Genomic DNA, 25,078 nt, shown 5'->3' with positions numbered 1-25,078 from the left:
TAAATATTTAAAATTCAACTGTTGAGAGTGAAGAAATATCATAATACACGAGATATAGTGGTGGAATCGGTTTCTCTAATGATTTGTAGATAATATCTAAACAAAGTTTTTCCTTCCTTATCAAAGATTTGCAGAAAGTTGTGTTCTTTATATGTAACGACATCAGACATGGTTGCCTTTTTTCATGGTGTCACAATAGGAAATTTAGAAGAAATCAGGAAAATTTTACGTCATAATTGAATTTCGATAAATCATTTGCTGAGAACAAAGTTATCTCTAGAGATGAGAAATATTTTTCTCACACCGATCAAGAAATGTGAAAATAGCTTGTAAATTAGAGAACTTTCCATATCAACCTACTTGACTGAGAATGTTTTATCTCAGTAGAGTAAGAACACTCTGATATCATAAGTCATTGACATTGCCAAGGAAAATAGCGTTAAACAGATTATCTATGATCTTTCAACTCAAGGAATTTTCTTGGGCTACATCTCATCCAATCTTAAGTCATTTTGGTTTCCTTTATTTCATAAAAAAATAATTATTGTGTTTAGATTTTCCTTTCAGAATCTTAGGGTTTTCTGAAAACAGAGAAAGGGTAAAAATGTCACTGGTTTAGACATCCCTTGATTGAGCTGTTGTTATAATCCATATCATATAATTATGAAATGAATTAAATTAAATTTTAAATTTATTGAAATTCATTACACCTGAAAATAAAAGATGACCTGTGAAGCAAGGATTTTGAGTTGAAGTAAGTGTGCAAGATGTAAAAACTTAGACTTGACCATATCTCAAAACAAAATGTGTTTAATACTGTTCCTGAACCTTGTAACCAGATCAAGACTGCCTAATGTTTTACTGTGGTGTAAAAAGACTCCTTAAGACTCTTAAACATGCTTCCATTTGATTTTCTTTTATTATTGGTATAATAATTTCAGAAAATAATGATTTGCTTTATACTTGTAGACATTGAGTGGATTAGAGAACGTTTTAAAGAATTGTTCTGAATACCTGCCAGATGAGAAAAAGATTGAAAGACCACCTCCTTCTGAGTTAGAAACGTATTATGACAAAGATATGGTTGGTTTTTAATTATTTCTTTTCTGAATTTTTTCCAGATCAATATGGTTTATCAAAACTTAATACAGTTTTCTCATTTAATAATAGAAAGGAGAACAAATATTTTCTTATTTTATTGCTGATAAAACAACCAGGCCTTAAGGGACATAAATAGGTATTAAATTTTAAATGCCAGTAAGCCTTTTCTTTTAATTTGTGATTTACATGAAAAGTTTTCAAATCTGGTTTTAAAGGACATTTATAAAAGTGTAAAAAATAATTGCATAAACTTAACAATCTTATATAACTTTAGATTCCTGGAATTTTGCATCTCCTTTTATTTCCAATTATCAAAGACATTGTACTTTATCGAAGACAATGTACTTTATCAAAAACAATGTACTTTATCAAAGACCAAGTACTTTATCAAAGACAATGTACTTATTAAAGACAATGTACTTTAATAAAGACAATGTACGTTATTTTTAAAAGACAATGTACTTTATCCTAGACAATGTACTTTAACATAGACAATGTACTTAATCATAGACAATGTACTAAACTTCAAGGGTCTAAGTCAAAACATCCTGGTAAGTTTTGGGGAATTCTCTTTAAATGACCTTTAAAGTTTCCAGTGAGTATTTTCTAGTTAATGAAGGGTTAATCAGAAGTAAAATGTTTTGATGTCCTAAAACCTACCATTTCTTTCATATGAAAGAAAAATACATTTTATTGATTTCATGATTTTGAGTACTGTATTACTTTTATTTTAGCCACAAGCTACAAGGACTTTATTCCTCAACTGTGATGAAATGGTGGAATTAATCCAGTCAAAGTACAAATCGAGACAAAAACATAAGTATGTATTATAACATCTTATTTCTTATGATATCAGAATAATTTATCTAGACACTGCATTTCACTTGTAAGTCTATAAATAAGACATTTTACAGAGGCTGACAATTCATAAGTGTAGAACTTGTGTCTGATCCATCTGAATAAATTATTATGACAATAAAATATGTTCCAACTGTCTGACAGAACAAGGAAAAGGGTGCTTATCTTAAAGAAAATGAAATGACAAATAAAAAGTTGATTTAATGGTTGAATGATTGATTAATTGTTGGTGTTAAACACCACTTACCACACTCTTAAACAGTTATATCATGGCAGCCAGTTTGTGTTGGTGGAGGAAGCTGCAGTACAACCCTAGGCAGGAAAACTTGCAATCCAAGTCTAATAAGATCTGAGTAGAACACACCTTGACACAAGCATGGTCCAAACTCTCAACCTCAGTGTTGATGGACTATTGATCACTAACAAACTTATTAGAACACTTGGCCACTGAGCTTGGTTGAATAAAGTAACTACAAATGTACTGTAAAAATGTACTAAGTCATCACTATATTATCTGTATTCACTCTACACATTTTAGATATATTTTCATAAGAAACATAAATGTAGATGGATTTGATAAAGTTATTCAGTTACATATAGATTTAAGAAGGATTTTTGAATAAAATACATTCTGCTATTAATTGAGAACTAAAATTTACATTACAGATTTGTAACACTGGAGGATCAAGAAATAGCATTTAAAATGATAAAAAGTAACATATCTACTGTTGTTGGACAACTTGATGATCTGCGTAAAAATCCTAAGTATGTTTTTTTATATTATGAATGATGACAATCTTTACACCTATTCTTGTAAATAAAACTTTTGTGCTGTAATCACAAATGACACATTAAGGGCTGTTCCATAAAAACATATGGGACCCAGGGAAGGCACTTCCAAATCTCAACTATATGGATGGGTGTCATCTATGTTTTTGCATAGTGGAAATGTAAGTGAATATTTTAAAATTTGCCTCTATAGGTGGTTACCCCATTTTTAAAGTGCCTTCCCAGGGTACCATGTATGTTTTAATGGAACACCCTAAGCTTACAAGCATACCAAAATTGATAATTAGAAGTTATCCTGCTATCAAACAATGAATGAGTGGCCACACCATGTAGTAACCTTAAAGTGGCCACACCATGTAGTAACCTTTAAATCTCCATGAATCTTGACAAGTTGCCGAAGAATTCAGCAAATACAACAGAAAAATCAGAATTTATTATCAAATCTGTAGATTTATTAAAGATATTAAGATTTACCATTAAGATTCCTGACTTTTAACAGACATATATAATGTTGAATTTTGTGACATTTCAGCCCTTCTATTACTTCAGTAGGTAATAAAACCAATGCTAAAATGAAAGATATACCTTAAAGGGCATTCCATATTAGTACTAATTATGAAAATATACAAGAAACATTACAATGTACATTATACAATAATTGTTTTGTCTTGAATAAGAATAACTTATAATTAACATGTATCATTACGACTATGAAATATCAAGAATTCTTTGTAAATAATTGAACAAAACATGTATCTCTATTGAACAAAACAAATCTGTGTCCGTTATCAAGGTCTGTTTTGAAATGTTTGTATAGTTTGTAAGATAGGGTTATTCAGACAGGACCAATCTGATTAAAATAAAGATCATGTGACAATGCTTTGCTCACCAGGATCTATTATTATTATTATTATCTGACAATGCTTCTTACTACTTTCTGTTTTAAAATCCTGTTGGGATCTTTTTGTGTCATAATTATGCACACCTTCAAAAATTTGGAGGCATACATTTCATTGGCTGATGTAATAGCAACCAGAAGAGTAAGTAGAGTGGAATGTTGTCAGATCCTTGTCACATGATCTGTATTTTAATTGTATTTTAATCAGATTTGAACAGGACCAACTTTAAAGGTTGGTGATATTTGTATGCTGTTATATTACCATCAATTCATACAAGTCAGTTTAAGAGGAACTAGTTTTTATAAGTCACTTTTATTTTGATATTGTAGTTTCAGTAATACAGATACCTCCTAATTTCCAACAAACTGTTAGAATGGACCATTCAGTCATTACCCAATTATTTTGATTGTTCAGAGTCATCTTCTGTGATGAGTTGAATATAAAGAGCAAGTGAAAATTTCCTATCCACTTTTCATGCACATCACATGTACTTTAACTATCAAATCGCTGTTTTTTTTTAGTTCTGCTTAAAAGCAAGAAAAATAACCTTGAACTTTACATTAGATTTTGTTTGATAAAACCGATCAATGTTTTAAATAATGACCCTGTTATTATGATCATGTGACATGAACATTGTGCAAATGCCAAGATGGATAGGTAGATGTGGTACTTTGTCAACATCCCAATTTTCATCATTTCTGTCATTTTTCTAAAATCTGCACGGTGCTGTCGATTTAATGCTTTTTGAAAAAGTTTGACAATTAATTCATGAAGGTTATTGACTTACCGTAGGGACTTAGATTTTTTCCATCTATCAAACATACAGCTATGATTTATTTTTCTAATTTCAGGAAGTTTATATGTTTAAATGACAACATAGAACACAATAAACCTGATGCACAAACAGTATGTATAATCTATCATAGAACACAATAAACCTGATGTACACACAGTATGTATAATCTAACATAGAACACAATAAACCTGATGCTCAAACAGTATGTATAATCTAACATAGAACACAATAAACCTGATGCACACACAGTATGTATAATCTAACACAGAACACAATAAACCTGATGCACAAACAGTATGTATAATCTAACATAGAACACAATAAACCTGATGTACAAATAGTATGTATAATCTAACATTGAACACAATAAACCTGATGCACACACAGTATGTATAATCTAACATAGAACACAATAAACCTGATGCACAAACCTTATGTATAATCTAACACAGAACACAATAAACCTGATGCACAAACAGTGTGTATAATCTAACATAGAACACAATAAACCTGATGCACAAACAGTATGTATAATCTAACATAGAACACAATAAACCTGATGCACAAACCTTATGTATAATCTAACACAGAACACAATAAACCTGATGCACAAACAGTGTGTATAATCTAACATAGAACACAATAAACCTGATGCACACACAGTATGTATAATCTAACAGAACACAATAAACCTGATGCACAAATCTTATGTATAATCTAACAGAACACAATAAACCTGATGCACAGACAGTATGTATAACCTTTTTTTTAATACTTACTTATAAGTATGGTGAGACTGTTTCTCTAAGGAACATTAACAGTGTATTCAGAATATCATGAACATACTTAAAAAAAATATTAGGCTTCCTACAACATTATTTTAGTACATGCTTGTTTCTCTATATTCCTCTTAATCAGCTCTCAGCTATAAATATATAAATAGATGTTTATTGTTTATAAGTATTAGGGAAGATGATTTATCATGTTATAAAATTTTCAAGGTGAAATACAAGAATTTGTGCACTTTCCCCTACATTTTCTGTGTCACAATGCTTATGTTGTTACATCACAGTAAGAACCGAATGAACGATTGTTCATTGACGTCATTTACACAGATTGACCTCATTCATAAAAATACCAAATTGTGATTAGTGTATAGAACCAAGAGGTTGAAACACCAGACAGCAAAAGAGTTTTTGAAGATAGCAGGATTAATATTGCCTAGCTTCAAGGGCTATAAAACATTTATTGTCTCTTTCTGTAACACATTGAAGACATAACAGATAAATCTATGTGTATGATGTATATTAATATTTCTTTGTTTCTGTCTTCTGGTGAAAGCTATATTACAAGATTATTATGAGTCAGTACTGCCTATCCAGTCTCAGTTTGTTTCTATCTTCAGGTGAAAGCTATACTACAAGATTGTTATGAGTCAGTACTGCCTATCCAGTCTCAATTTGTTTCTGTCTTCAGGTGAAAGCTATACTACAAGATTATTATGAGTCAGTACTGCCTATCCAGTCTCAGTTTGTTTCTATCTTCAGGTGAAAGCTATACTACAAGATTATTATGAGTCAGTACTGCCTATCCAGTCTCAGTTTGTTTCTATCTTCAGGTGAAAGCTATACTACAAGATTATTATGAGTCAGTACTGCCTATCCAGTCTCAGTTTGTTTCTATCTTCAGGTGAAAGCTATACTACAAGATTATTATGAGTCAGTACTGCCTATCCAGTCTCAGTTTGTTTCTATCTTCAGGTGAAAGCTATACTACAAGATTATTATGAGTCAGTACTGCCTATCCAGTCTCAGTTTGTTTCTATCTTCAGGTGAAAGCTATACTACAAGATTATTATGAGTCAGTACTGCCTATCCAGTCTCAATTTGTTTCTATCTTCAGGTGAAAGCTATACTACAAGATTATTATGAGTCAGTACTGCCTATCCAGTCTCAATTTGTTTCTATCTTCAGGTGAAAGCTATACTACAAGATTATTATGAGTCAGTACTGCCTATCCAGTCTCAATTTGTTTCTATCTTCAGGTGAAAGCTATGCTACAAGATTATTATGAGTCAGTACTGCCTATCCAGTCTCAATTTGTTTCTATCTTCAGGTGAAAGCTATGCTACAAGATTATTATGAGTCAGTACTGCCTATCCAGTCTCAGTTTGTTTCTATCTTCAGGTGAAAGCTATGCTACACGATTATTATGAGTCAGTACTGCCTATCCAGTCTCAATTTGTTTCTGTCTTCAGGTGAAAGCTATACTACAAGATTATTATGAGTCAGTACTGCCTATCCAGTCTCAGTTTGTTTCTATCTTCAGGTGAAAGCTATACTACAAGATTATTATGAGTCAGTACTGCCTATCCAGTCTCAATTTGAGTTACCTAGAGAATACAGAAACAGATTTTTACATGTGGATGAATTAAGACAGTGGTAATACATCTGTTCATAGATTTCAATGATCATGTTTTTTAATTTTTGATTTTGGCATTTGCATATAACAAATTAATGAAACCTGTAGAATTGATTGACTACTGATTTATGACAATATGGCACTTCCAAGATTGTTTTCTCCTGGTCCTTACTCATTTTACTCACCCGTCACATGTGAACTTCAGAAAGTCTGGGCATGTTGGGATTAGTAATATGTGATCTGCATTGAATATCATATTATGGGTAATGTAGCCCTACAAGTAGTGGAATGTTATTAGTGGAAATCTGTTTAAGGAATAAAACCACTAATTCATAGCCAGATTGCTTTATGTTGAGTTCTGCAATTTCAAGCATTAATGGCTACTTTGTCTTAAGTTCAAATAAAGTGGCAGTCATTTCTTGTCAATACTATACCTTATCCTGCCTTGTGCTGAAAAATTCAACATAACTTTAATTGCATATTAGAGCGCACTGGTTCCCGGAAGTTTGGTAGTACGGAAACAAGTACTTCTGATCTGAACAACAGGCCAAATGTGCCCTCCTATTATAATTTCAAATGTTAGTTTTATTATTCAAAAGAAACTTTCAACAAGGGTTTTACAGTGATCCCAAGTCCTTAAGCTTTCATTTGATACCCAAGTTACCCAAATATTTTACTTATTGACAAAGTTACAGCTATGCGTAGGGACTAATTTGTTTAAAATATGTACTACTTTCTTTATGTTCTTTCTGACCGGGCCCTAATTTATTGCTTCTTTACCTTAAATTGTTGAATTTTTTCATTTGCACACGAGAAATACTCGACAGATGGGCAGATAAAATGTCACACTAATGGACATGGAAATATTTACCGTCTTGGAAATCTTGTATTGGTACACTCAGTATAAAAAATTACAGAAGGGAATATCAAACAAAGTTTAAAGTAATATCATAATTTAAACATAATTGGTGAAAAAATTGTCTTCCACAATTGCAATTGAAGGATTTCCATTCTTGGACTCATCAGTAATTAAATTTCATCCTTAGAGTTTTCCAAAATGACAACAAAACTTCATATTTGAAGGTCATATACCTTTTGGAATACCTGTGTTTACAGGACTAGTTTCCCTTTGATGAACTAGCACTTTTAAAACTATACTCAAGTGAAAAATGGATACCTATCAATATCTTAATTATTTTGTGATTTACAAAATCTTATAACATGAGTATTTATCAACAAGATCTTCATGAGTTTGAGGAAAAGTTACGTTAAGTTGATTGATAACTCTTTTATGCATTTAAACAGAATTTTAACACATGATTTTTGGTATGTTTGTAGGAAAAGATTAAGAGACTGGTTAAAGTTTTTTACACATATTGCTTTAGTGGTACTCGTCTTGTTTACCATTGCATCATATTTTGGTGAAAAGGTAAGAAATACGAAATTCTGAGTAAAATTCTCTAACTCAGGTTTAGTACTAAGTCATCATGCAGAAACTTGTTATATATCTTCTCCCGAGAAACATCCTGTACCATCAGTCTCTCTATTCCTTACTGTGTTAAATTGATATTTCAGTTAGGCTTTTTACAAGGTATTATAAAATTATGAGACCTTATATTATCTTGACTCATATTTACTAGAAACAGGAGGTCATGAAGTAATGGCAATTACACTATTACATGCTAAAACATGCACTGAGTTTATACAATACACATATTTTTTGGTTACCATGGTTAGTTTTATTACCTTCTATTTACTCATTATAATTCCAGTATAAAACTACCTCAAAAATCTTAAGTATTAGAATATACCTTGGTATTGTATATGCAGCGTAGCAAAGTTAAATATGTGTGTGACTGGTAGTAAGGATGTTTTATATAAAAAAAAACAATCTTGTGAATTTTCTGGGATATTGATAATGCTATTATTTTGTATAATCTAACTAATTTGATTTGTTCAGAAAGAGTTAAGCATATCGTCATCAGTCACTACTTTCAGGTTGATATATCCTTGTATTTACCTCATACAAAAGCTATAACTGTATAATGATTTATACAATAATGACCTTGTGTAGAACCACAAGACAAGCATAATAAGGGCTTTTCCAGAATTGATTGTATGGGTTGGTTGGATGGCACTTCTATTAAGCTTTTATTGGTGGTGATCATTTTAGAAAGATTGAGTGAACAATTTAAGGAAATAATCATATAAAATTTTTTCATGGCAGGATTAAATTAAAAAGACTAGTGCCTTCAGACCTCCCCATACACTTATTTCTGGAAAGGCCCTAATGCAACTTAGGAACAGAATGCAGTTAAACCTAGATCAATTACAGTTAAGGGGAGTTAATAAAGTTTCAGGGGAGTTAACTGTTGACAAGCCTGTAATGTTCATAGTGTTACAATGTGAGTAATTATAATGTCTGGCTATGGAATTCAATCATAATATTATAGAATTTAGAAATAGGACTTTGAGTAAATCTAGGACAAAGGAAATTTTCAGCTATTACACTTTTATTTCAGATTGAAGCCTTACAGAAAAAATACAGACGACAAAGACCGTCGTCTGATGAAGGGAAATTGATGACCGTATGACGGTTACTGCTCTGGATGGTTACACCTGACATCTTAATGACAATTTTAATAATACTCCTTTTTATAATTATCTCTCTTATGGCCTATGAATTCAGTAAAAGTTGAAACTTGCATTAATGACAAAGTTTTATATTAATCTTTGATAATACTAAATTTTAATTTCCGGCTGTACATTTTGAATTGATGTCTTCAAGGAATATAATGAAATTATATCATATAAATTAAGAACAATGTCCACACTAAAATCAAGGAATGCTTTTAAGTACACTAATGAAGCAGTAATAGTGTTTAACTATATGGATTTTGAGTAAGTCAGACCTTTCTAATGCTTAAAATGATAAAAAAAACAAATATTCCTTGAATGAACTTGTTATATTTAATTGTATATGCAATGTTTTCTATACTTATTATTTTTTACTTTATAAGAAAAAAAAACATGTCTTCCGAGTTGTTATTTACCATTGATGTTGTATACAACAATTGTTTGTGTTTTTACTTTAAACAAAGCTACCTGTAATAGTGACGAGAGATTTTATAAATTATGATGTCAGATTTAAGTATCCAGAGCATTTGTTATTTATTTATTATGTATTGTTATACTGACCTGAGTTATTTTTATCAGAGCAAATTAACGGGTTAAAATCTATCATTTGCATCAATAAGTTGTAATTTTAAAGTGATTTTTCATTTAAATGTGGGCTTTGATCAAAGTAATTCGGGTTGGAATTGCAATGTGAATTTTATATTTTTTCATTTTTGTTATGAGAACTGTTTCCATTTTTGACGTTTAAAGAAATATATTGTTTACTACTGCCATTTTCAGTAAGGACCAATAATATTATAGTTTTAATTTTTTTTAGTTTAAGATAATTATAAATAATTTCAAAATTTCTTCAGGCCTATTTCACTGTTGTGACATTACCACTGACTTTTAACTTTCCATGACTGGTGGCACTATTAGATAGATCAGGAACTGCTCACCCTTCAGGAGCACCTGAATTTCCCCCAATATTTGGTGTGTTGTTATTTATTTTGCATTTTTATTGTGTACAATTTTTGAGTAAAATTGAAATGGTAGTTAATGAATTGAAATAAATGTTAGTGCTTTACAGTGAACACCCTGTGACATGATTGTGTTAAAACCTGTATTTGAAACAATAACAAAAAAAGGAAAAGCAAATTTCTGAATTTTGATATGCAGTACCTTTTCTTATGCAAGTAAACTATATACTCTGTTACAGGAATGAAAAAAAAAACACAAAAGAAATAAAGATGTGGCTATAGGAAATCATGTTTTTCTTTCATGTAGATAAATACAGATTCTTACATTGGTACCAGTGGATAATCAGATTTATCCAATCTCGATAGTTAAGTCATTGAATTTTAAAGTACAAGCCTTGGAGAGGACCTTAAAATTGATAATTTAACTACCGAGATTGAATAAATCCGATAATCCACGAGTAACTATGTAAGAATCTGTTTCTCTAATGATTATAAATTAAATTTTCATTTTTGATAAACGAAAATCCCCTTAGAGTGCCTTCCACATTTCACAAAGTTGTCAATTTCTTTAACACCTGTTAGCACATTTCGATTCATCCAGTGAGCTGATAAAGGCTATGTCCCTGAAACTCAGACAATCATCTTCTGAGATCATTGACATAGAAAGTTGTATATGTGCCCTATTCCAATGAAGCCTGTTTACAAAATATCCACATGTAAAATATTTTTTGTTTCTTACCAAAAATTGATGAAAATTTCAAAATGTATATATTGGCAAATCTACAAATTTAAGATCAATTGAAATAAAAGAAAATTAGTTGAAATGTATTTTGCCAAGTTTGAAGGAACAATATTTAGAATTGACAAGTCAATTATTTATCAGACCACAAAATGACATCCAAAAGTAACTTTTATATATTAGCAACACATTAACATTGGTGTGACTTATTCAGAATGATTCTGATCAGGTCATGTATCCTTCCTTCCATATTTATGAATGTTATTACCATTGATTATAATTTATGAAACATGACAGGTGCTATATGAAAAGCAAGAATCACTCCTAAACAAAGAATCTGAATTTTTCCTCACCTCAGCATTGCTCAGTGAGTTTCATTTCATAGCCGATTTTAATCTCATCTCATTAAAAATGGAAACAGTTCCTTTACATAGTTTCGATAGTGGGAATTTTATCCATGTATAATTGTGGAGCAGTACTGTTTAAATGAATTATAATGATCATGTGTGGGAACTAATGAATTTTATTTAAGGATATGATTGTGGTATGATTAAAATGAATGGTGGGATATAATTGTAGGTAATATAATTATGATGACTATGTAATTATCATTTTCATATTAAATTGATATCATTTTATAACCATGGAAACTTGGATGGGAAGTGTAAATTTGTTATTTTTACTAACTATAGGTAATTATTTATTTTTGGTTACAATCCATCAAATGTGCTTCAAAATGTTAGTATGTTGATTATTTCCCATTTCCAAAAAAGGAGGATATATATAGAATAATGGCATTTTTAAGTCTCCCAAACGAAGTTTGGGAAGACTTATTGTTTTTGCTCAGTTCTTATTATTATTATTATTATTCTTCTTCTTCCTCTTCCTCTTCCTCTTCCTCCGCTTTTAAATTTGAACTTGTCCGCACCCGTTCTCCAAAACCGCTTGTCAGATTAACTTAGGGTTTCACAATATGTAAGACTAACATGACTAGTGGTGCAATCAGGGTTTTGTTTGTGCAATGGGGTTTATAAAGGGGTACTTTGAGGGGCAAAAAGAAAAGAGGGTTTTACTATAGAATCCTATGGGATTTTATTTTTTTAAATTTTCAAATGATTATAAGTTGAAAACCCTTTGTGATAGACACAATCTTTTTAATTGAAAATGTTCTAAATGATAAAACCCATTAAATGAAATACAGGGTTAGTCCCCAGGGGTCACCCCCACCCCCTGCCATTTAAGAAAGTTCTAATACCTTGTAAGTGGTCAAGATATCCACCCCTAAACCATATATATTCTGGTTTGTCATGCTAAGATGGTTTGAATGATATACAGGGTTAGTCCCCAGGCATCGCTAATGCATACAACTTTACTAGACCAAACCAATTTTCACTGGACTTTGCCCAATGTCAGGCGACCCTGGGAATTACGAATTATGGGAGCTTCGTTTGGGAGACTTTGTAACAGCATCCTGTTACAATCATTTCTTGTTGTTTTTGATTCTGACTTTATCAGCAAGAATATCAAGCGAGCCTGGTAGTGCAAGCTGATAATTGAGATGAAGTCAGCATCAAAATATAAAATGCCATTATTCTTTTTATCAGCAATTTGTTTTAACAATATGTATTTTATGGTTGAGAAAATACAACAAAATGAAAGTTAGTAAAACTATTTGCACACATAGAAAACATTGTGATAGTTGTTTGGTTGTATATATGAAGTTGCATGCATTTCATTGATAAATTGACATGGATGGACACTGAAACATGATTTATTGCCTTATATTTTCCAGTATCAGGTCCTGTCCATGATCTAAGATATATTAGGCAGTAAGATCAAAGGGAAAATGTACAAATCACTGATAAGTCTGTCTATCAGTCTATCTGTCTCATGAATTTTTGTTGATTTGGTATCAAACTTCATGTAAGCATGCTGTACTGTGTCATGTGGTTAGACATTCATTGCTTATCAACTTCTTGTTTACAAAAAACTTAAATATTATTAGACTTAGTGGCCCTGTCTGAATTTTTCATTGCATTTTTCTAAGGAATTATAAATAAGAGCTTCCTGAAACTTGGTATCAAGCTTTATGCTAGCATGCTATACCTTGTGATGCAGTTTCACATTTATCGCTCATCAACTTTCTGTTTACCAAATACTTGCACATAATGGCCATGTATGTAATTTTCATCACACTTTTCTCAGGAACTACAAATCATGATTTTTTTGTGAAATTTGGTATCAAACTTAATGTGGACATACTTTACCATTTGATGTGTTTTCACATCAATCACTCATCAACTTCCTATTTATCAAATACTTATAACTGGGTTATAATAAGTGAGCAATAGCTCACAGTTCAACTTGTTTTTCTGCAAGAAGAACATATGATAAAAGATTTGTCTTTACCTTTTGAATTCTAAAACTTAAAAGTATTCTAAAAGTTAAAAGTAGAAGAAATATAGAAAAAAGATCATCTTCTAGTTATCAAGTCTTTTGGCTGTCAAATTAATTTTGAAATTTATCTTGCATATTTGCTTTAGGCCTTCAAATTTCTTGTATTTAAAAACAATCGACCATATTTGTCAAGTTTGCCTCATTTTGAGATCTTCCAATTAATATAATTTAATAGCTTAAAGATATGAAAAAATTAAGATATGAAAAACTGCATTATCAAAAAAAAGCAACTGAAAGTTTCAATGTCAGTAGGACAAAATTTCACTTTCATATTTTTATCAAATAATGTTTACAGTTTTATTTTCCAATTTACATTTTCCCTTAAGGTTCTGATAGAAGACATGTGTGCAAAATATCACAATACTGTATTCCTTCCAAAAGAAAAGGAAATATTTGAAAAAGAGGTTGATTTCCTCTTAGTACATATTTACCATCACCCTTTAATTGAAAATAATATTTATGATATGTGTGTCAGATACACTACACTTACTTAAATCACATATGATAAATGTTACTTACATGTAAATCATATGTTAGTCCTTTACATGTATGTTATGGTCAGATCTTTCGCACAGGTAATAAATAACATACATGTAGCTATGTCCATATTACGACAGCACACATGTGTCACATGTTTAGAATTTTACCATTGCAGCTTGTAAGAATATAGATTTGTGCACATTTGTGCTAAATACAAATATTATTTACCAACTTTTATAGAGATTCATGGACTACAAATATTTATAGAGATTCTTGAACTACAACTATTTATAGAGATTCATGAACTACAACTATTTATAGAGATTCTTGAACTACAACTATTTATAGAGATTCATGAACTCCCTTCAACATTCCAAAATAAAAATAAAAGTATGAAATTTTTTTGTCTTTTTGTTTTAATGTTAGGATTATAACAGTATGAACAATAGTTTATTTGTATGAAATTGAATCAACTATTTAACAAATTTCAATATTCCACTTATGGAGGAAATCAAGATAAGGAGTGCCAATGAGACAGCTATCCATCAAAGACCAAAACAAGGACGTACACAACTATAGGGCACTGTTAGCCTTCAATAATGTGCAAAAACCCAAACCATATAGTAAGCTATTAAAGGCCCCAGTATGCCAGATGTGAAACAATTTAAATGAGAAAACCAAAGTCCTAATTTGTGCAAAAAATAAACGAAAAGCAAATATGGCAGACATCAACTTACAACATTAACAACCACTAAATGACAGGCTCCTGAGTTTGGACAGGCAATAAACAATGTGGCGGGGTTAAACATGTTCTCTTACGAGAAAACAACCCAAAACTAAAATACAAAGGAAAACACTAAATTCACGGAGACACATTCTACTGCATCCACACATCACTAGCAACAAATGCTAATAAAATAATGAGACTTGTTTTCAGGACAACATTTTTCAGATTGTATTGTCAGCTAGTATAACGAATATTGCATATGCATGTATTTTATTAGAAATCAAATCACCAGTAAGAAACCCCTTTAAAAAGGTAACTGAAAAAATGCAGGATGAATAGTTACCTTCCATGCAAATAGAGATGTGGGATATATTCTAATGAGACAGCACTAGCATACCCCAACAAACAATAAAAAAAACTATATGTTACAAAATCAAGAGTTCACACTCTAAAATGTCTCCCCTGTTGTACTAATCATGATTGAAATTATGTTGTAAGTCTTTAGATGAAGGTTTTCCTACAAGTATTACATAAACTTGACATTGTCAATGATCCATATCTGTTATGAGGTCAAGGTCAGATGAACATGACATTTACGCCTAACAATGCTTCCATACACAAAATATAGTTTACCTTTTGCTTAAAGTATCTGAGAAACTGACCAAACCAAGAAAACTTGACATTGACCAATGAACCATGAAACTTCCCATAATCCAGTCAGAAATGAGAGCAAAAGAAAAGATGGTAATTGTATTTGGATTGTCCTAGGTCTCTCTTAAAGTAATAAATCCCCAGTTTGGCTTTCATGATTTGAAGGGATACAGTAGCTCGACAAACTGGTAAATAGATGTCATACAGATGTGTTTAATTGAAGAATGTTTTCTGCTGAAGGACACCGGTTTGATTTCCTATTGAATAATAGGCTGATACTTTCACATGGAAAAGGATGCCAAATAAAAAAGACATTCATTACATATACAATAAAGAGGCTCAGGCAGTAGATACAAAAGGTTTATTCAAAAGTAAGAGAAACTGACAAAACCATGGCAAAAAAAGAAAGACTAAAAACAGTTTACAAAACATTTTATAGAATAAAAGTGCTTATGAGCACTGAAGGGTAATGATGGCTTTCATTTTGCAAATTTGTGAAATTTTAAATAAACATTGAATTGTATTTTGATAGGCAAAATTAAAAAAATTAGTTGGAGTTATCTTCCTTTGTTCATGATTGTATATTTGTAGTTGAACCTATTTTTATAACAGACTCATACACCATGCATTACTTATGTAATTTTTAATAAAAAAAATGTTTTGTTGACAAGTATGGTAATTCAAGAACACATCATATTGTAACCTAAATATCAAAGTATTACATATCAATAAATGTCATAACATTGACTGGATAGGATCTTAATAATGATCACTGCACTATTTTGTTTGAACTATCAAAGGTAGTGATATACCTTGGAATATATAGATATCAAGTCAATACAATAGGGTTTTGATTGCATTCCATGCAATCTTTACCCAAAAATTAGACTAAGCACATAAACCCCTTAAACACTAAAATTTGTATCTCAGGTGCGTAAGTTCGGTAAGTAGATCCTGCTCCACATGTGGCACTGGTGTTGCTCATGGTGAGTCTCATCTGGGATGTCTGAATCGAGGAAAAGAGGACTGGATTGTGGCTATGCCAATTGAAATATGTATGTGGTAATCTGTGAGATAGATATTCCATATTAGAAAATAAAGGTTTGCTTAGAAATTTAAGTTATACCTACTTTCCTTTTTTCCATCAAAACTATCTGAAAGAATTATTGACAATTTTTACTCATTTCTTGTGTTTTTGCGATTATTTTGAGAACTATAACAGATACATACACAGGAACAATTGTCACCAAACTAAGATCTAGCAATAAGTCAGCATGACCTTAATTTTTAACCTTATATGAGATATATACTCCTCTAAAAGGTTACGTCAAAATATGAGGCAGAGTTAACTGTTCATGTGGTATGCTTTATTTCTAGTTCGATGTGATAGATGAATTGAGCATAGTCACCAAGCTTTAAATCATTTAGTGTGAGGATATTATCTATATAGCGGTATTGAAGTTGAAGAATTCTTCTGGAGAAGATCCTGTATGAAGTCGGTCTCATATAAGAAACAAGTCGGCAAGAAGAGCACAATTGGTTGAAAAACACATGCTTCAAACGTAATAAATGTAGTCAATAAAAAAATCAGGTATTCTGATGATGTCAGCTTCAGAGAATTTAATGTTTATGAAGTCAGAGTGAATTATCCCTTTCTAAAGCAAGATATTTGTATACATTGACAATTCTTTTTTATGAAACAAAGTTGGGCTTATTCTTTCAATCTGTCTTTAAGTATAGAATGGTGAATACTAGTACACAGACAAATGTTTTATACTGTTGCAAAAGGTACGAATCTTAGATTGTTGGATCTAGTATGTACTCTAATGGATCTTTGGAAGTTTTTTAGTATCCACACCTGATTCACACCACCCCTAGAGAATGTAGTTTAACAGTTACTCTGAAGCCTGGTTTGGATTGCTGAAAAACTAATATTAATAATTTGGAGAGGTTTCTTGAAGCATGTAGCAGACTCAGTAATATTATAACGTTCTTTGTAAGGACACTTATGTAATTTGGGTTTTCAGTATAGTTAATTGGAAGATCCCATTCTTTATCCAGGGTTGAAATTTCAAAGGAACATAGAACAGACCAATGATTTTGTTCATTTAATTCCTTTATGTAATATGATTTACAAACAACAACTAGATTTTTTGGTCTTTGTCAGCAAGGACAACATTTTTGTCATGGGGGTAGTACGGGTGTTTAGCAACATTGAGTCTTTGAAGACAGATGCAGCATGGATGTGAACATAGACACATTGTCTAAGTGTCTATGTATAACTGATAGCTGTTTCACACATGCTTTGGTATGATCATTGAATGGATAAGATTGATGAAGTAGGTAACAACAAACTCAAATGATATTGTATTGCTTAATTCATTATTCACGTATCTTTTTATTCATGATAAGGCAATTTTTCAAGCTAACTTATTTAATACTAACAGAGCACAAAACAATCTTCTAACAATCAGATACAACCTCTCAGACGTATTACAGAACTATATATATATATATAATACAGACTTTACCGAATTCATGAAATTGCCGAGTGTGATAATAATGCATATTCCGAACCCCAAGGAAAATTAAAAAAATGGGGAAGTCCATAAAAACTTACAAAATCAAACGTGGTATGCGTCGTTTAAAGTAGAAAATAAAGGTTTCCTTAGAAATTTAAGATATCCCTACTTTCCTTTTTTCCATCAAAACTATCTGAAAGAATTATTGACAATTTTTACTCATTTCTTGTGTTTTTGCGATTATCTTGAGAACTATAACAGATACATACACAGGAACAATTATCATCAAACTAAGATCAAGCAATAAGTCAGCATGACCTTAATTTCTAACCTTATATGAGATACATACTCCTCTAAAAGGTTATTACCCTTTAAAGACACACAAGTAGCAGAATTCCAGACCTTTGGATTACGACCCCAGAGCGTAAACTATTTGTATAAAGCTTTTTATTTCAGAACGTAGAAGACCTGGATGCTTCATACATTGTATACGGATGACTTATGTTAAGAAGATTCCGTCTGTCCTTTGACCATTTTCCTTGACCTGATTTTCATGGTTCATCCACTGCTTGAAAAATAAATGGAGAATGTGTCCGATGATGGGCCACAGATGCCCTCGCTTGTAAATATGCATGAGTCAACTTTCATAACATTTGGTCGAGGCAAACTAAAGTTAGAGAACGAAACGAAAAATTCAGCAATTTTTATGTTTATAAAGGAGCATAACTCTTGAACGGTAAAAGTGACGCCACCCAATTTCGATTTTGATCTGTGTTTTGCTGTTTTAAGCATTGTGTATAAGTTTTATAACATTTGGTTGAGGCAAACTAAAGTTAGAGAACGGAAACCAATTTTGGGGACGTACACGGCAGACGGAACGAACGGACAAGGGTAACACTTACGATTATAATTATAGTTGTTTTGTCATGTGTAATACTCGCTTAATATGAGTGAAAGGATAACTATATTTGATATTTGGGATTCTTGCAAGGTCTACATGTCGGTCAGACAGGGTTCACCTGACCTTGACCAGTGATCAAGGTTAAGTTTTTGTGGTCAAGTCCGTATCTCAAATTTTATTAACAATAGATCAACTATATTTGGTGTTTGGAATGATTGTAAGGTGTTCATGTCTGTCTGGCAGGTTTCATCTGACCTTGGCCTCGTTTTCATGTTTCATTGGTCAATGTTAAACTATTATTGTTCGGTCTATTTCTCTGATACTGTAAGCAATAGGGCCACTATATTTGGTATATGAAATGATTATAAGGTGTACATGTCAGTCTGGCAGGTTTCATCTGAACTTGACCTCATTTTCATGGTTCAAGGTTCAATGTTAAGTTTTCGTGGTTATATAAGTTCATCAGATACTATAAGCAAAGGGTCAACTATGTTTGGTGTATGGAATGATTTTAAAGTATACCGGTACATGTATGTCAGGCAGAGTTTATTTGACCTTGACCTCATTTGGATTATTCATTGGTCAATATCAATATTTCTTGGTTATTTCTGTTTCACAGACACTATAAGGAATAGGTCAACTATATTTGCTGTTGAATTATTGCATGGTGTAGATGTTGTCCGGTATATTTCATCTGACCTTGGACTCACTTTTATGGTTCATTGGTCAATTTGGTTTTTGAATTAGATCTTTCTCAGATGCTATAAGCATTAGGCTAACTTAATTTGGTGTATGAAATGATTGTAAGGTGTACATATTTGTCTGGCCTCTGACATAACCTGACCTTGACCTCATTTCAATGGATCATTGCTGATGTTAAGTTTAAGTGATACTTGTAGTAAAACCTTCATATTTCAGACTTTTAACATAAGTTCAATCACAATAAGTTAAGCAGGTGATACATTTCAGCATGTGCACTCTTGTTTTTCATTTATTTGAAAATTATAATAGATAGAAAAAACTGTTATCTTCAAACAAATAAGCAAGATAAGATTTACAAAGAAAAAAAAATCATCACATAAGAGCAGAGTTTACTGGCCATTTTGCTTATTTGACTTATTTGTAGATCTCTTCTAGCAGATAATTTTTGCATTCTTAAGTTTCTATCTACAGGTAATAAATGATTTAGTTCTTCTTGGCATCCATTAAAAAGTTGACTCATTTATGGCACTATGCTGTAGTTTTCTAGATAATAGAAAAAAAACTAGAAACATGGGGAATAAAATGCTTCGCTGGGGCGCAGCTTGATACGACCGCAGAGGTCGAACCCTGAACAGTTGGGGCAAGTATGGACACAACATTCAAGCTTGATACAGCTCTGAATTTGGATTGTTATTCAATATTTGACACAGCATAGGTTTCTGACACAGAAAGAATGTGGTCTAAGAACTTGAATTTTTTTAATTTACCTATTATGGTCCAATGTCCAAAATCAAAATACATGGTTAGATTCAGCATATCAAAGAACCCCATATATTCAATTTTTGTTAAAATCAAACAAAGTTTAATTTTGGACCCCAACTTGGACAAACTTGAAAACTGGGCCCATAATCAAAAATCTAAACACATGTTTAGATTCAGCATATCAAAGAACCCCAAGAATTCAATTTTTGCTAAAATTAACCTAAGTTTAATTTTGGACCCTTTGGACCTTAATGTAGACCAATTTAAATAAAATGCTTCGCTGGGCGCAGCTTGATACGACCGCAGAGGTCGAACCCTGAACAGTTGGGGCAAGTATGGACACAACATTCAAGCTTGATACAGCTCTGAATTTGGATTGTGATTAAATATTTGACACAGCATAGGTTTCTGACACAGAAAGAATGTGGTCTAAGAACTTCAATTTTTTTAATTTACCAATTATGGTCCAATGTCCAAAATCAAAATACATGGCTAGATTCAGCATATCAAAGAACCCCATATATTCAATTTTTGTTGAAATCAAACAAAGTTTAATTTTGGACCCCAACTTGGACAAACTTGAAAACTGGTCCCATAATCAAAAATCTAAACACATGCATATCAAAGTACCCCAAGAATTCAATTTTTGTTAAAATCAAACTAAGTTTAATTTTGGACCCTTTGGACCTTAATGTAGACCAATTTAAAAATGGGACCCAAAATTAAAAATCTAAAAACACGGTTAGATTTGGCATATCAAAGAACCCCAATAATTAAATTTTTGATGAAATCAAACTTAGTTTAATTTTGGACATTTTGACCTCAATATGAACCAATTTGATAGCGGGCCCACAAATAAAAAATCTAAATACATGGTAAGATTCAGCATATCAAAGAACCCCATATATTCAATTTTTGTTGAAATCAAACAAAGTTTAATTTTGGACCCCAATTTGGACCAACTTGAAAACTGGGCCAAAAATCTAAAATCTAAATACATGTGTAGATTCAGCATATCAAAGAACCCCATATATTCAATTTTTGTTGAAATCAAACAAAGTTTAATTTTGGACCCCAACTTGGACCAACTTGAAAACTGGGCCCATTATCAAAAATCTAAACACATGTTTAGATTCAGCATATCAAAGAACCCCAAGAATTCTATTTTTGTTAAAATCAAACTAAGTTTAATTTTGGACCCTTTTGACCTCAATGTGGACAAAGTTGATAACGGGGCCCAAAAATCAAAAATCTAAATACATGGTTAGATTCAGCATATCAAAGAACCCCGTATATTCAATTTTTGTTGAAATCAAACAAATTTTAATTTTTGACTCCAATTTGGACCAACTTGAAAACTGGGCCAAAAATCAAAAACCTAAATACATGTTTAGATTCAGCATATCAAAGAACCCCATATATTCAATTTTTGTTAAAATCAAACAAAGTTTAATTTTGGACCCTTTGGACCTTAATGTAGACCAATTTGAAAACTGGACCCAAAATTAAAAATCTAAATACACAGTTAGATTCAGCATATCAAAGAACCCCGTATATTCAATTTTTGTTGAAATCAAACAAAGTTTAATTTTGGACCCTTTTGACCTCAATATGAACCAATTTGATAGCGGGGTCCACAAATAAAAAATCTAAATACATGGTTAGATTCAGCATATCAAAGAACCCCATATATTCAATTTTTGTTGAAATCAAACAAAGTTTAATTTTGGACCCCAATTTGGACCAACTTGAAAACTGGGCCAAAAATCAAAAATCAAAATACATGTTTAGATTCAGCATATCAAAGAACCCCATATATTCAATTTTTGCTAAAATCAAACAAAGTTTAATTTTGGACCCTTTGGACCTTAATGTAGACCAATTTGAAAACTGGACCCAAAATTAAAAATCTAAATACACGGTTAGTTTCGGCATAACAAATAAATAAATGTGGTCAAAGATTTTACAAATCTAATGCGCCATACTGTCCAATTAAAGATTACTTCTTGAAATTTTTCAATATTTGAAATTTGAAAAAAAAATAATATTTGAAGAATAATTCTTTTTAATTTCTGAAATCTGAAATGAGAAAAAATTGACCCCCCACAATTTCATTAACCCCCCCCCCCCTTTTTTCCCCAAAAAAAATTCTTTCCCTCAAGATATGGTCATAATCACAATTCAAATTTGCAATTGAGTTTGCAACCATAATTACCCATTTAAATTTACCATAGTGCTAACTTAATCTATTTTATAATAGAATTTAAAATATAGTGTCAAATCTTTCATATGGATTTTGTTGTAAAAAAAAAAGATGCAACATTTGCAGATATTTTTACTGGTCTTCCTTTATAAATATGCATTTCTTTAAACATAATTTAAAAGCAGTGTAAGGGAAGTAACCAAAACATTGTATTTGGATTACCTCCCTTACACTGTTTTAAATTATCTTAATTGTTCATTAACCATTACTTTATACATAATTCAAAAGCAGTGTAAGGGAGATAATTTCAATGATGTATTTGATTTATCTCCCTTACACTGCTTTAAATTATGTTTTGTACTAAAGTATTTGTCCATTAACCAGGACAACCTTGTTTTTCCCCCTTTTTTGCCCCTAATTCTTAAACGGTTTGAACCATAACCCCCCAAAGCAAATCCTAACCATCCCTTTGTGGTATGGAAACTTGTAGTATAATTTCAGAGAGATCCATACACCGTTCCACAGTTATTGTCTGGAAACTAGAAAATGCTTATTTTTGGCCCCTTTTTCCTTAACTGTTGGTACCATAACCCCCAAAATCAATCCCCACCTTCCTTTTGTGGTATTGAACCTTATGGTAGAATTTCATAGAGATCCATTCACTTAAACTAAAGTTAGAGTGCGAAAACTAATGCGTCTTCGGACGACGACGCCGGACGACGACGACGACGCCGGACGACGACGACGACGACGACGACGCCAACGTCATACCAATATACGACCACAAAAATTTTTTTGCGGTCGTATAAAAACGGGACTTAAAATTAAAAATCTAAATACACGGTTAGATTTGGAATATCAAAGAACCCCAATAATTCAATTTTTGATGAAATCAAACAAAGTTTAATTTTGGACCCTTTTGACCTCAATATGAACCAATTTGATAGCGGGGCCCACAAATTAAAAATATAAATTCATGTTTAGATTCAGCATATAAAAGAACCCCATATATTCAATTTTTGTTGAAATCAAAAAAAGTTTAATTTTGGACCCCAACTTGGACAAACTTGAAAACTGGGCCCATAATCAAAAATCTAAACACATGTTTAGATTCAGCATATCAAAGAACCCCAAGAATTCAATTTTTGCTAAAATCAAACTAAGTTTAATTTTGGACCATTTGGACCTCAATGTAGACCAATTTAAAAAACGGGACCTAAAATTAAAAATCTAAATACACGGTTAGATTTGGAATATCAAAGAACCCCAATAATTCAATTTTTGATGAAATCAAACAAAGTTTAATTTTGGACCCTTTTTGACCTCAATATGAACCAATTTGATAGCAGGGCCCACAAATAAAAAATCTAAATACATGGTTAGATTCAGCATATCAAAGAACCCCATATATTCAATTTTTGTTGAAACAAACAAAGTTTAATTTTGGACCCCAACTTGGACCAACTTGAAAACTGGGCCCATAATCAAAAATCTAAACACATGTTTAGATTTAGCATATCAAAGAACCCAATGAATTCAATTTTTGTTAAAATCAAACTAAGTTTAATTTTGGACCCTTTGGACCTCAATGAAGACCAATTTTAAAAAATGGGACCCAAATTAAAAATCTAAAAACACGGTTAGATTTGGCATATCAAAGAACCCCAATAATTCAATTTTTGATGAAATCAAACAAAGTTTAATTTTAGACCCTTTTGACCTCAATATGAACCAATTTGATAGCGGGGCCCACAAATAAAAAATCTAAATACATGGTTAGATTCAGCATATCAAAGAACCTCATATATTCAATTTTTGTTGAAATCAAACAAAGTTTAATTTTGGACCCCAATTTGGACCAACTTGAAAACTGGGCCCATAATCAAAAATCTAAATACATGTTTAGATTCAGCATATCAAAGAACCCCATATATTCAATTTTTGTTGAAATCAAACAAAGTTTAAAAACTGGACCCTATCTTGGACCAACTTGAAAACTGGGCCCATAATCAAAAATCTAAACACATGTTTAGATTTAGCATATCAAAGAACCCCAAGAATTCAATTTTTGTTAAAATCAAACTAAGTTTAATTTTGGACCCTTTGGACCTCAATGAAGACCAATTTTAAAAAATGGGACCCAAATTAAAAATCTAAAAACACGGTTAGATTTGGCATATCAAAGAACCCCAATAATTCAATTTTTGATGAAATCAAACAAAGTTTAATTTTAGACCCTTTTGACCTCAATATGAACCAATTTGATAGCGGGGCCCACAAATAAAAAATCTAAATACATGGTTAGATTCAGCATATCAAAGAACCTCATATATTCAATTTTTGTTGAAATCAAACAAAGTTTAATTTTGGACCCCAATTTGGACCAACTTGAAAACTGGGCCCATAATCAAAAATCTAAATACATGTTTAGATTCAGCATATCAAAGAACCCCATATATTCAATTTTTGTTGAA

The 25,078-nt window shown here is 31.5% G+C and overlaps 1 protein-coding gene and 1 long non-coding RNA gene across 11 annotated transcripts in view; one reads left to right on the top strand and one right to left on the bottom strand.

The window, feature by feature from the left end:
* Nucleotides 1–14,538, top strand: part of LOC127704254 (N-acetylglucosamine-1-phosphotransferase subunits alpha/beta-like) — a 68,444-nt gene extending 53,906 nt beyond the window's left edge. The window contains exons 22-28 of one of the 9 annotated variants that reach the window (XM_052208205.1): nt 970–1,083; nt 1,836–1,921; nt 2,626–2,724; nt 4,499–4,553; nt 6,772–6,884; nt 8,203–8,293; nt 9,387–14,538. In XM_052208205.1, the coding sequence (XP_052064165.1) occupies nt 970–1,083; nt 1,836–1,921; nt 2,626–2,724; nt 4,499–4,553; nt 6,772–6,884; nt 8,203–8,293; nt 9,387–9,458 (630 nt within the window). In that variant the 3' untranslated portion in view covers nt 9,459–14,538. Of the gene's footprint in view, nt 1–969; nt 1,084–1,835; nt 1,922–2,625; nt 2,725–4,498; nt 4,554–5,919; nt 6,320–6,416; nt 6,488–6,700; nt 6,885–8,202; nt 8,294–9,386 lie in introns of those variants that run through there. The other 8 variants (XR_007983204.1, XM_052208214.1, XM_052208213.1 and 5 more) reach the window with 8 other exon arrangements.
* On the bottom strand, nt 4,640–5,328 carry LOC127704318 (uncharacterized). Of its 2 annotated transcripts, none has more exons than XR_007983222.1 (3): nt 5,092–5,328; nt 4,816–4,861; nt 4,640–4,769 (listed from the first exon to the last, which is right to left on the bottom strand). It is a non-coding gene; the product is annotated as an uncharacterized LOC127704318 (long non-coding RNA). The 2 variants fall into 2 exon arrangements; XR_007983221.1 differs by lacking the exon at nt 5,092–5,328 and adding an exon at nt 4,967–5,012 and having other exon boundaries at nt 4,816–4,874.
* Nucleotides 14,539–25,078: the final 10,540 nt, after the last annotated feature.

This window comes from Mytilus californianus, unplaced genomic scaffold (genome assembly GCF_021869535.1).
Source record: "Mytilus californianus isolate M0D057914Y unplaced genomic scaffold, xbMytCali1.0.p SCAF_6, whole genome shotgun sequence".
Classification (NCBI taxonomy): Eukaryota; Metazoa; Mollusca; class Bivalvia; order Mytilida; family Mytilidae; genus Mytilus; species Mytilus californianus.
The sequence above is the reverse complement of the archived record's forward strand: the minus strand, read 5'-3'. Positions and strand labels throughout refer to the sequence as shown.